This window comes from Phyllostomus discolor, chromosome X, assembly GCF_004126475.2.
Source record: "Phyllostomus discolor isolate MPI-MPIP mPhyDis1 chromosome X, mPhyDis1.pri.v3, whole genome shotgun sequence".
Taxonomy (NCBI): Eukaryota; Metazoa; Chordata; class Mammalia; order Chiroptera; family Phyllostomidae; genus Phyllostomus; species Phyllostomus discolor.
In genome coordinates this window covers 101741127-101754651 of record NC_050198.1, presented here as the reverse complement: position 1 = coordinate 101754651, position 13525 = coordinate 101741127, and the positions used below count along the sequence as shown (strand labels likewise).

The following is a 13525-nucleotide window of genomic DNA, read 5'->3' as shown; positions in this document are numbered from 1 at the left end:
TGCCAGTCACAGGACAACCTTACAAGCAAGCCACACTAAAGATAGCAGCCTGAGGTCTGTTATGTTAACTCTGTATTTCATACTTTCCTTCTATAATAACTAGACAATCATTTGCTCTATATGAGGGAGAACTTTCCTTTGAAATACTGAAAGAGATCATATAAAAAAGGCATTAAATAGTAAAGGCCATCATTTATCATGACCACAAAGGACTTACATATATGTATATTTCAAGTATTATTTTGAGAAGAGTGGGATTATGGTACCATAATCAAGTATACTTAACTATGAGCAAATATTAAGGCATTGGAATCTTTAACCTTGTGAAACAAAATAATCTGTTCCCCTGTGTTTGAAGTTTATATTTTATTTTTTTGAGGTTTATATTTTTTAAATGAAAATTCATAATAATAGATTTCTTGCTGTTTCCAAACTATAGTACCTAGTTTTTGTTTGGTTATATTTTTCCAGGGTATCTAATTTAAACTAAGAAGCCTTTAAATAGCAGCTGTTTTGTCTTACATAGGTATATTAACATAAGAAAAACAGGAGACAATCAATAAAGGGTGAAGGAAAGAGCTTTTACATGTAATTCTATTAAAATCTACAGGCCAAATGCCGAGGCAGAAGACCGTCTTTAAAGAGTAATCCTGATGCTTGGAGAAAGCAGTGCAAAGAACTGTTGAGCCTCATTTATGAACGTGAAGACTCGGAGCCATTTCGACAGCCAGCTGATCATCTTTCTCACCCAGTAAGCAAACAGTTGTTTAAATAATTGCCAATATGTACTTTCCCATTAACGTCTGCTAAGACCTACTTAAAAGCCACTTTTCCACTTTGTTGCTACCTTTTTTCTCTCTCCCTTCTTCCTGCCTTCCACTTCCTTCTTTGTTTATCTTTGAATTGTGAAAGTGGGTAGTTTGATTAGCCATGACATGTTAAAATGCCTGTCATGTCCTTCATATGTAGCTTGTGCATTTGTAAACCACCTTTTAATCTAAATATATTTGCTGATGATGTGTTATAGAATTATTTAATTAAATAATGTCACCCCAGTAGATTTAATTAAAAGATAAACATATTTGCAATACCTTTCTGCTTTTATTTTGGATATTTGTTGAATATATTCTACTAACTTCTAATACACTTTTACACACTATAGACACTGGTTAACATATGTCAGCCTTATGTTCATAATTCATGTTATCTTTAATTTCTGTTAATAATTTAAATATTATGTTATCCAAGATGATCCCTTAGTTAACCAACATACCTTATTATTTCTCATGAAAGATACCAGCATGGGAATTTCCATTAAAGGATTTCCTTCCTAACAGCACTATTTATATAATGAATAATGTTTTAATATAGATAGCAAATCAATTTTAATTTATTCATAGAAAAAGTACAGCAATATTTCAGAAATACATGAGATCATCCTCTGAAATTAGTAAACATCAGTATTCTCTACTTACACAGGTTTGATTTGGGGGAAATTTATTCAAATAATGAACAAGATTATGTTCAACAAAGCTTACTGTGTTTGTACAGAGTTTGGGTACAATAAAGTAGTCTTGTATTTTCACAGGAGTGGGGAATGGTGAATATAGAGTTCATTCATCTTGCAATACAGTCAGTAAAAAATAAAAACATTTATCCTATTTATGGACCTTTGAACGTTAAATAATGATTATATTATAATTCTTGAAATTTTGTTGTGGTCTAAAAACACAATATACCTTCCTTACCCTGATAGGGCCATCAAGAGCAAGAAGGAGAACCTTCAGGGTCAGTGGTTCTGGAAAGACAAGAAGATCCATCTCTTTCTGAGGTAGGCCTAGTAGTTTCTTAAAAAACATATACCAGCTTTTTTTTTTTTACGTTGTTTTACTTTTTAAAATCTCAATACTGTAAATAAAACTTTTATAATTTTCAAAGCTGTTTTCCAACTCTGCTCTCACTCCTTTTTTTACCTTTGTTTAATTTTTTTGGTTGTTTAGTTTTTGTTTCTTAAATCAGCACATGTTCTGAAGAGGGTTGTTTGGCCCCAACCAGTGTGGCTCAGTGGGTTGGACCTCATCCTACAAACAGAAAGGTCCCCTGTTTGAATCCTAGTCAGGGCACATGCCTGGGTTGCAGGTCCCCACCCCACGTTGAGGGTGTGCAAGAGCAACCCCTGGATGTTTGTCTTGCACATCCATGTTTTTCTTCCTGTCTTTGTCCCTCCCTTCTCCTCTCTCTAAAAATAAATAAATAAAATCTTCTAAATAAAAGAGTGTTCTCTGTACTGTCTGTATAGATGGAAGGTATTTATTTGTTTCTATAAATCTAAAGCTATTGTAGCACAGTAGAAACCATCAATTACATAATATACTTAGGTCTGTATTGCAGCTGACTATTCCTACTGGGAATTGTCATACTACACAAAGTTCCAACATTTTTATTCTATGAAAATTTTTGTTTCCATAAAGCACGCTGTGTTGGGATATACTTTTGATTTTTATGATTTAAGCAAGAAAATTAAAAAAGATATATTAAGAGCAATTGTAGTTTCTCATACTTTGAAAAATACTTTGCACTCTTTTTTTTTTTTTTTTTTTTTTTTTTGCTTTAAACAGTTTATTGGTGCTCCCAAATGCATGGTGTTTCCATGGTATTCTTCAGAAGAAAAAGAAAACTTACCAACTATCATTTTAGTTTGCATTTGTCTTATTATGAGTGAGGTTGAATAGTTTTTCCTATGTGCATGGGTCATTAGGATTTCATCTGGGTTGACTCTTGTGTCTTTTTGCCCATTTTCCTACTGGGCATTTCCACTCCGATGTTAAAACAGTCATCTTTTTTTTTTTTTCCCTAGCATTTCTTAATGACGTCACTTGTTTTACATTTCTATCTTTGATCTATTTAGTTTTTTTTTTAATTGATCTTGGGGAGAGAGGGAGGGAGAAACACTGATTTGCTGTTCCCACTCATCAGTGCATTCATTGGTTGATTCTTGAATGTGTCCTGACCCCCTGGGGATACAACCTGCAATCTTGGGTTGGTGGAATTGGTTGATGGCGCTCTAACCCATGGAACCACTCCACCAGGGCTGATCTATTTAGTTCTAACTTTATTATTCAGATGAGGAACACTGTTTATTAGAATTGTCTATCTTCACCATCGTTGTTAGAAAGCAACCATCATTGCATCTAATGCCCCCGTGTTGTGGTGCCTTGGTGACTTTTCCTCCATGGCTCTCTCCTCTCTGTCCATGGGAGTCCGGCAGCTGCCCCACGGCTGTACTGAAGGGGTGCTACAACACGTTTCATCTCCCGCAGTGCCAGTGGCTCACGTCCCTCTTCTCTTTCAGTTTTCTTGGCTAGTTTTGCTTGTTCACTCTCCATGTGAATGTGAGTGTCAGCTCATCTACTTCAAGGGGAAAGGCAACTATTTGCTCCACCATCCATTCCAACACAGCTTCTCACCCAAACTGCTCAAGACACTAGCAACCTCCAGGGCTGCCCATCAGGGGGCTCTCTGTCATCCAACCCTTGCCCCCTTTTCCCCCGCAGCACTTTGCTGGCTGAGCACCCCCTCCTGCTAACAGTCCTCGCCCAGCTTCTGCACCCCTGCTCCCCACCGCTGCATGCCTCTGTGGGGGCTCTCTTCTGTTCATGCCCGTCCTTTAGGGAATCGCTCCCTGTTGGACCCCTTGCCTCTCGCTGGTGCTTCCTACATGGTGCTGCGTGCCGAGCTCCCCAAGTCCATGCATGTGTGCAGCACTTGCGCATCTCCTGAGCGCCTCCAGGGGCGCAGAAGGAAAGCCCTCCTCCCAGCACAAACCCAGCCCTCCCCCAGCTGCCCCATTTGGTGAATAAAAGCCCCAGAAGTCTGTTCAAGCTGGGAGCCTGGCGGTCTCCGAGCTCTCCCTCACCTGTGGCTCCTATGGACCTGTGGTTCCTGCCTGTGCAATGCGGCTGGGCCACTGCACTCCTGGGTGTAGTCACCTTCCCAAGGGTCTCAGTGACTTTGTCACCTGTGGGCTTAGAGGGCCGGCCGCGGGATCCCTTACCACGCTGACCTCAGCCTCTCCCTGGAGGCCAAAGCCCCAGTCTGGCCCTGACCTCTGTGCCAGGGCTCCGTATGCCCTGGCGGGCCACTCCCCATTCTCTCCTTTGACCTGACACTTGTGGGGATCTCCAGAGACCCCTTGCTACACCTCCCCTAATCCCCTCGTTGATGCTGAGGACAGCCAGCAGCTGCAATGACAATGAGGGGCCTATGGGTAGGCAGCTGCAAGAGATGCCTGCACGTCCCTCTATGACTAGTGGGCACTGTCCTGGCAGCAGGGTAGCCACCATGTAGCTCCGGATGCCGCTCCAGATGCAGCTCTGGCCACGGCTCACCCGGACTATTTTTCTCTTTTTATATCCTTCCTCTGTGCCTTCTGGTTCTTTGACTTCTCCTGTGAGAGAAATGTGGTAATGTTAATTCTTAACGTTTCTAAATAGGATGAGAGATCTAATACTGACCATGGCTTTTACTCTGAAATATGTTTGTTTATTGATGGGTGTGGTATGTGCAGGTATATTTATACATTTCAGATGCATTTCTATGGGACAACCCTAGAAATATCATAACTGGAATTGAAAGATTTAGGTTGAAATAAAATCTCCCTCTAATCAAAATCAAACTAATTTTTTAAAAGATCACATCCATTTATTTTCAGAGAGAGGGGAAGGGAGGGAGAAAGAGAGGGAAACATCAGTGTATGGTTGCCTCTCATGCACCCCCTACTGGGGACCTGGCCTGCAACCCAGGCATGTGCCCTGACTGGGAATTGAACCCGCCACCCCTTGGTTCACAGGCCGGCACTCAATCCACTGAGCCACACCAGCCAGGGTAAAATCAAACTAATTTTTAATATATGAAAGTGAAGACCTTACATGAAGCAAAAGTGTCACATTTGTTAAAATCAAAATGATAGGAGAAAGGCACAGATATGGCCAAGTGACTTAGACCTTTAATAACGTCCTAGGTACAGTGTGCTCATAGTTGGGAATGTCTTGGAAATATGCAGCTAATTTGTGACATGGAACTATATAGTTATATGTGAATTCTCTCATCTCATACTTGCAGTGAGCAGTTTGCCAAGGAATTGGTTACTTCAGCTTTAAGCAAGCGATGCAGTCTTGGGTTATGAACTCTGTAGGGAAGCCAGTGGCTGTGGAATTTCTTTTCTGGTTCTTGACAGTCTTATGGTTCTGGATGGCTGCGTGAGGGCTAAGGACCTCCCAAACACCTCTGCTGTTTTCCTAAGCCCCCAAAAGACAGCTCTTAAATGTATTGTTTGGAGAAGGCAGTTATCAGACTGAAAAGCAGTCTGTTTATTTCCTGGCGACTTGGTGATGCAAATCTTATCTCATTGTATTATGTCATATCCTTACCTAGCCTATGTATTTGATAACACGTTCTTCTTTGTAGGATCATCAAGGTGCCATGGACACTCCTGTGGACTTCAGCACTGTGAAAGAAACTTTGGAAGCAGGAAACTATGGTAGTCCTCTGGAATTTTATAAGGACGTTCGCCAAATATTCAGCAACTGCAAAACTTATACCTCTAATAAAAAGTCAAGGGTATGAAAATCTATGTTAAGTGGGTTAATCGTCTAAGCATTTAGTTAATGCATCTATCAGGCAGCTTTTTCTTTTACCAGTTTTAAAATTTCTAAACAAGTATATACTATAATTCTGACATCACTGATGAAGTTTCAGTCTTGGTATTTCTCTGGCAGTTTATTAGGCATAAAGATACATTGAGCATAGTCGCTCTGAATCTAAGCACCTCTTTCTTTCCTCTGCCTGCCTCATCGCTACTCTTTAGTAATATTTTATGTCTGCTAGAGAGAGGTCAAGGGACAGAGAAGTAGTAATTTGAGTATAATTTAATATGTCTTTTATTTATGAAAAGTTTTATAAGTACAAGTGGTAAAACCTAATTTATATAAATATTCAGATTAGCTCTGAATATTTATGTTCCCTTTATCATAACAAATAGTGAACCGCATTGGCAAGTAATAACTGTCTATTCATATTTACATTTAATACTTTCCCTATGTTTTATCAGAATTTAAATATCTTGAGAACAAAAAAGTAGTAATTTTTGTGTTTTGTAATCACTGGTATCTGATTAATTTTTAAATAAGTTGCACAATATGTGTATAACTTGCTCACTTTTAACTCATATAATAAGAACTCTCACTAATTTATGGAGACATGATTTTTTCACATTTATTTCCTACACTTATACTTAAATATGTTTATATGAGGTCTGTCCAGAAAGTATCGAGACATATAATATGAAACATAGAGACATTTATTGAAGAAGATACAAGAAACATTGTGCATAGGACAATGACACCTCAGTCCCCTTCAAAGTAGGCACCTTGGGACCTCACACAGTTGTCCTAATCACCATTGGCTGCCCCTTTGTATTTTCCTGAATCTCATCCATGGTCTGAATTCTCTTCCCTTTCAAAGGTGATTTTAGTTTTGGGAAAAGTGAGAAGTCACAGGGTGTCAAATCTGGGCTGTAGAGGAGCTGAGTCACCTGGGTGATTTGATGTTTCACCAAACCTCTGCATGAGACATGATGCATGAGCAGGCATGTTGTCATGATGAAGCTGCCAGTCACCAGTTGCTCATAGCTACAGCCTTCTGAATCATCTGAATAGTTTCCAGGAAGGAATGTTTAAGCTTTACACAAAATTGGATGCAGATTCATTGCTCTACTTGCTCGGTCATTTTGAATTTGACAGCCACACAGTACACAAACTCACTCAAAGGCATCTATTGCCCCCACTGACTAGTAGAGTGAACTTGTCATTGTTCACACATGTGCATTCCAGTCCACTCTCCTTGGCTGATGGGTTACATGGATGCCACACAACTGTCCTCATTATATTAACAATGGCTAGACTTTTTCCAGACAGACCTCATATTTTTTAAAACAGTGGGTTTTATTATTTTGAAACCTTTCTTAAACTTATATATTATGAGCATATTCTCATATTATTACTCTTTGAGAAGAAAAGTTTTAATGTCTCCACAGTACTTCATTATATGGTGGTTTTATGTTATTTCGCAAGTGTCCTAGTGCTGGAGATGTAGGCTGTTTCTAGGTTTTCACTTTACATGCATAAAGCTGTGGCTAACATCGTTAATCCTTGAACATAATTACTTTGTGTGTGCAATTCTGTTTCCTTAGGATAAATTCCCACAGGTGAAATTATTAGCCAGAGGGTGTGTATGTTTTTACATTTTTTATATTAAATCCTATTACACATTGCCCTTGAGAATTAACTGTTCCAGTTAAAAAAAAAACTCACTGGCAATGTATTACAATGTTTTTTGCTACCCTTCCCAACATTGGATATTCTCTTTTAAAAACCTTTATTAATTTTTAGTTAAAAATGGTAACTTGCTTTAATTCTTCAGGAAGCATTTTTTGAATGCATGATATAATGTATATATTTTTTATAAAAGGATGATACTGGTCATGGTCCAGGCATGTTTATACTGTTTATATTTTTCTATAATTGAAGTGGCTGCTAAAACAATACTAATTTCTTCCACTTCAGGTCTATAGCATGACGCTGCGGTTATCTGCCTTATTTGAAAGTCATATGAAAAATATCATCTCTGAATATAAGTCGGCAATCCAGAGTCAGAAGAGGAGACGGCCACGGTACAGAAAACGTTTAAGAAGCAGCAGCAGTTCATTATCTAGTAGCAGAGCTCCTAGGTACATTACAGTGATGCAGTATTCTATATTGTCGAGACATTTTGTATATATTACTTCATTTCTTAAAGTTTATTGAATGGCTTGAGGGGACCCCAAGACCCAAGATATTTTTTAAAGATTTTTTTAAAAGATTTTATTTATTTATTTTTAGAGAGGGAAGGGAGGGAGAAAGAGAGAGAGAGAAACATCAGTGTGCGGTTGCTGGGGGCCGTGGCCTGCAACCCAGGCATGTGCCCTGACTCGGAATCGAACCTGCAATGCTTTGGTTTGCAGCCCACGCTCAATCCACTGAGCTATGTCAGCCAGGGCCCAAGATACATTTTTAAAGAAATCATGCACCTGTGTAAAGATGGAGGTGGTAATCCAAAGCTTTGTTGATGTGGATTTTGTTAAACCAAAACTTTTCATTTGAATGCTTTACATTTAACTTCATTACATTACGAATTTGAAGTGTTTCACTGAAATTATCAGACATTTCTTTTTTGGTCACCAGAAACATCTTGTATGTACTGTTTATCATAATATATTGCTGATAGAAAAAAATCTTAATTGTTACATATTGTTACTTATAGTCCAAAAGGGAAACAGAAACAAATGAAGTTGCAGCCTAAAAATGACCAGAATACCTCAGTGTCTTATGCCAGGACCAGCTCTCCTTTCTCGTCTCCTGGTAAATACGTCTTTTGTCTTTGGTTTTACATATTTCAGTTTAATGCTAATATTCAGGCTATAGAAAAGGCAGCATGGTTTATAGTACAAAGAGCCATGGATTTTGATGTAGAGAGTTGTGTTTTATTCCCAATTATTTTCTCTAGCTGTGTGGTCTTAGGTTAGACAGTAGGCCACAGGATTAAGTGTGTTCATATTTTAAGTGAAGGTGTTAAGACTGTATGAATTTTAAAGCCTCTTAGTTTTAAAATTCTGTAACTTCATGATTTTTAACATCTATACTATCTCAGAGCACTGGGTACAATAATATTTTCACCAGTGGAAGAACTGAGGATTTATTGTGTGGGGGAGTGGTTCCCTTAGACAAGTTTTTCTGACAGTTTGTCCTTGAAAGCTTAAGAATGTAATAAAACATTTGTTGTCAAAATACTCATATTTCCTTCAAGCAATGCACAATTGTCATGTTAGAGTAGAATAACTGCATGAGAGAGTTTTCCGAACAGCATGATAATCATGTTAACATTACGGTCTTTTTAAATGTCAGTTTCAGATGCTGCTGAAGGGCTTTCGGTATATTTACTTGATGATGAGCTAGATGGACCATTGTCTTCATCGAGCTTGAGTGGATACACCCGAAGTGGAAATAGCCATGATGCAGGGAAAGCCAAATCATTTCGGAATAGAGTTTTGCCAGTTAAACAAGGTAGGGAATAAATATGGACACAGTATTTATTCTTTGTTCCTCTATAATGGCAAATGAATTATTTAAAAGCTGGTGTATTTATGCAGTAAAAATTAGCATGTGCTTGTAGTTAATGAGGATTTTAGTATTGTTGACATTGACTCAGGCAGGGTTTCATAGCCACAACTAAGAACAGGCTATTATCAGATTTTCAGTAATATTTCAATAATATAATGAAATAAAATGTAAAATGAATAGACAGGAACAAATAAATGAAGCGCTCTTTCCCCAAGCACATACAAACCAGTGTATTAGACACATTTAAACCATATTAATAAGCAAGGCAAATAAAATTCCAAAATCATCTTTAAATAGGACTCATGTTTAAGAAAAGCCCATCCCAATTTAGAAAAAGGGTTTTGGTTGACTAGTGAGCCCTCTTTTTAGTCAACACCTATATCTACCACTTTGTTTAGGTATTCTCAATAACTGAGTGGGTTTCAGACTGTTCTGCCTCTTAGTAATTCAGTAATTCAGAGCTACTTCAGGAATTCTCAGAATAGCCTTCTCCATTCAACCAAAGAAACTTATTATTATTCATTTCATGAGCTTCCATCTAACTTCTATTTGTAGAAAAAAATTTCACTGGTTAAAAAGAAATCCCTGAGTTAATAATTCATCATCCCGTGGTTTATTTTTGCACAATGTCATGAGCATCAGTTATAAATACTTGAAGGTTATTGTTATGCAGATTTTCTTATACTTAGCCCTGAGTTATGGACCTTGAACATGTTCAGAGAAACTTCTAATATATTCATCTGTTTGAAGTTTGGGAAGAATAATTACCATGTTTTTAGAAATATTTTTATTAAAGTCTATATTTTTATTTCATATACATTTTAATGAAAGATTTAATAGCTTTTCCATCATTATTGAAATATCAAATAACCCCAAAATAGGCTTTCTAAAGATACATTTTTTATTTGTTCTGTAAGGAATAAAGAGTTACATATCTGATTGCTTTAAGATAGTCACTGCATTTATTTTCCTCAGTTTTTCTCTTTCTTCCCTTCTGTTCCAGCTGCACGTTGCATACTCATGCCACTTTCTTCTCATTTTGCCTTTTCCTTCATTATCAAACTTGTAGGAAGAGTAGATTACATTTCCTGCTGCTATTTTCTTTCCATCTAAACATTCCTTTATCCTTTATAGTCTAGCTTCTGACCGCTCCACTCTACAAAAGTTTTTCCTCTCCAGAATCAGCAGTGTTCTCCAGTGACCAATCACTGTCCTTGTCTTAGTCCCCCTCTCTCTGATCTACCTGCATCACTGCATGCTGCTGCATGTCTAGGAGCTCGACTGCCTGCCTTCTATGGTACTGCTTCTCTTGTATCTCTGTTTCTAGTGTATTAATATAATCTCTGTTTATTTTGGTTTGGTGGTGTCCTTTCGTCTTCTACAAACAAAGGAATCTAATAGCTATATCAGTCATCTTTATGCTGATGAGTCTCCTAATTCATGTATCTAGCCCTAGTATCTCTATTCTACCAGCCTCATTTCCAAGTGCTTCCTAAAAAAATTCCATTGGGTGTTTATCATTTAATATTCTCAAGCTTGCTTCTTTTTCTGCCCTCACTATTTTAGTTGATGGCACCACCAACTTCCTCCTAGTCATCCACTTTAAAATTTTAGAGTTCTTTGGCTCTCCTTTTGCCCCTCATATGCAGTCAGTTGCTCAGTTTTCTGAATTCTATAACTTTTTAATACCACCTAAATCTCTTATCTACAGTTTCTATTGCTGTCACTTACTATATTTGTCAGCTTGGGCCATTGCAACAAGAGACCACAGAGTAGGTAGCAGATATTTGTTATTAGGAGCTTCATTGAGATATCATTGACATAAAAATTGTGCATACTTAGAATTACAACTTGATGTTTCAGTATACGCATACACTGTGAAATGGTCACCACAATCAAACTGATTTAGGAATCTATTGTGATTACTGTGTATGTTGAGATTTAAGATCTATCCTAGCAAATTTCAAGTATATAGTACAGTACTGTTAACCAAAGTTACCATGCTGTATGTTAGATATCTAGAATTTACTCATCCTGAATATCTGAGCCTTGGCTCCCTCTAACCATCAGCTCTCTATTTCCCCTGCCTCAACGCATGGCAACCACCCTGTCACTCACTGCTTCTACAAACTCAATGGCAGGGATATGTTCTGAGAACACATCTTCAGCTAATTGGTCGTGTGAACATCATCAAATTTACCTATACAAATCTAGATGGTATACCCTGCTACCCACCTAGTCTGTATGGCATAGGCTACATGCTTGTACATCATGCTACTGTACAAAACAACACGAGATTAAATCAAACACAAGAGAAAATGATAATGGTCAATAAACACAGTGAACATGGGATGTACAGGACTGCTGCTAGCTTAACATGGCATAGGGTTTTATAGCAAGCTTTTGGTCTTTTCAGTAAACAGAGTAAGTATACTATGAAATGACCATAAAAAGCATAGTATATTAAATACACAAAGCAGTAGCATAGCCACTTGTTATTATTATCCAGTATTATGTACTGTGCATGATTGACAGGCTACTCTTTCATACGATTGACAGCACAGTAGGTTTGTTTACAGCAGCATCACCATGAACACAGGAGCAGTGTGTTGCTCTCTGACATTACTCTGGCTGTGACATCAGTAGGCAATAGAGAGCAATGTTTCAGCGCCATTATAATCTTATGGGACCACCATCATATATGTGTCTGTCATTGCCCCATTTTCATACAGCGCATGACTGTATTTTATTATACACATAAGTAACATCATGCAATATTTCTTTTTCTGCATCCTGCTATTTTGCCTAGTTGGCATGATGTTCTCCAGCTTCATCCATGTTATCACAAATGGCCAGATTTTTTTCATTTTTAAGGCTAAATAATTCATTATTATATATTATATAATATGCATATTATATATTATATATATTATGTATGTTGTTTCCTATCATGGTTATTGTGAATAATGCTGCAATGAGCAAGGGAGTACAGATTTCTTGATTTCAGTTCCTTTTTATATATACCCAGTAGTGGAATTGCTGGATTATATGGTAGTTGTATTTTAAGTTTTTGAGCACACTCCATGATGATTTTCATAGTGGCTGTACTAATTTACATTCTCACCAAACATGTACAGCTAACATGTTCCCTTTTGGCCACATCCTTGCCAACACTTACCTTTTATTTTTTTGAAACTAGCCATTATAACAGGTGTGAAGTGATAGCTCACTGTGATTTTGATTTGCATTTCCCTAAGGACAGAGATGTTGAGCAGCTTTTCATATACTTCAAAGAGACATCTATTTTCCAACAGTTCTGGAGGCTCAAAGTCAAAGATCAAGATGCCAGCAGGGCTGGTGTCTGGTGAGGGCCACCTTTTTGCTATGTCCTTATGTGGCTTTTTTTCTCTGTCCATGTACACACGGGGACAGAGCGAGCAAACATTTGTGTGTCTTCTTATAACAACACCAGTCCTTATGCATTAGGGCCCACCCTTGTGACTTCACTTTGATTAAGAACTTCCTAAAGGCTCTATCTTCAAATAAAAACACATTGGGGGTTAGGGCTTCCATATACATATTTTGGGGAAATGCAATTTAGTCCCGAACACCAAGACTATTAGACTAATCTGGGTTAGCATATAACCCTAGGCTTTGCTTTTTCCACTATTTTCAGTTTACCTCCTACCTGACTGGCTATTCCTTCTCAAGTTTGCCTTCTCATGTTTGCCTGTTCTTTATTTTTAAATGCTGAAATATCCCAAGTCTCAGTCCTCAGCTACCTGAGATACTTGCTTTGTCAATGAGCTCTCTCAGTTCTCCTGACACTAAATGTCATCTCTTTACAGAAAATTCTCAAAATCATATCTATAGCTTTGTCCAAGTCCCCCCTGAACCTCTACACTGGTATATCCACCTGCTTTTTTTTCTTTTCCTTTTTGTAAATGTTTTTACTTGTGTGTCTAGTAGTATTCAAAACTGGAATCTTTATTTTTTTTCTACCAGCTTGCCCAAACCAATTCCTCCTTTAGTGTTCTCCAACTCAGCAAATACCTCTACCCTTCACCCAGTTGCAGGCTATAAAACCTAGTAGCTGATCTTCATTCTTTGTTTAGCACTTGACATCCAATCCATCAGCCATTCCCATCAGTTGGGACTTTAAAAGTAAAGGCTGTTATTGGTGGCACGGCTAGAAGGAAATGCTCCAAATCCAGTCATTTCTCAGCACCTCTATTGTTCCATCCCTCATGGTGTGTTACCTGTGCTATTACAGTGGCTTCCCAACTGATCGCTGCTTCCGATCTCTTCTC

At 37.9% G+C, this 13525-nt stretch overlaps 1 protein-coding gene across 1 annotated transcript in view; it reads left to right on the top strand.

The window, feature by feature from the left end:
- The window catches only part of BRWD3 (bromodomain and WD repeat domain containing 3), a 99530-nt gene that overhangs the window by 79567 nt on the left and 6438 nt on the right, over positions 1-13525 (top strand). Inside the window, exons 35-40 of the mRNA XM_028522604.2 lie at positions 611-751; positions 1757-1831; positions 5467-5619; positions 7623-7786; positions 8359-8456; positions 9000-9158. Coding sequence (XP_028378405.1) covers positions 611-751; positions 1757-1831; positions 5467-5619; positions 7623-7786; positions 8359-8456; positions 9000-9158 — 790 coding nt within the window. The remainder of the gene's footprint in view (positions 1-610; positions 752-1756; positions 1832-5466; positions 5620-7622; positions 7787-8358; positions 8457-8999; positions 9159-13525) is intronic.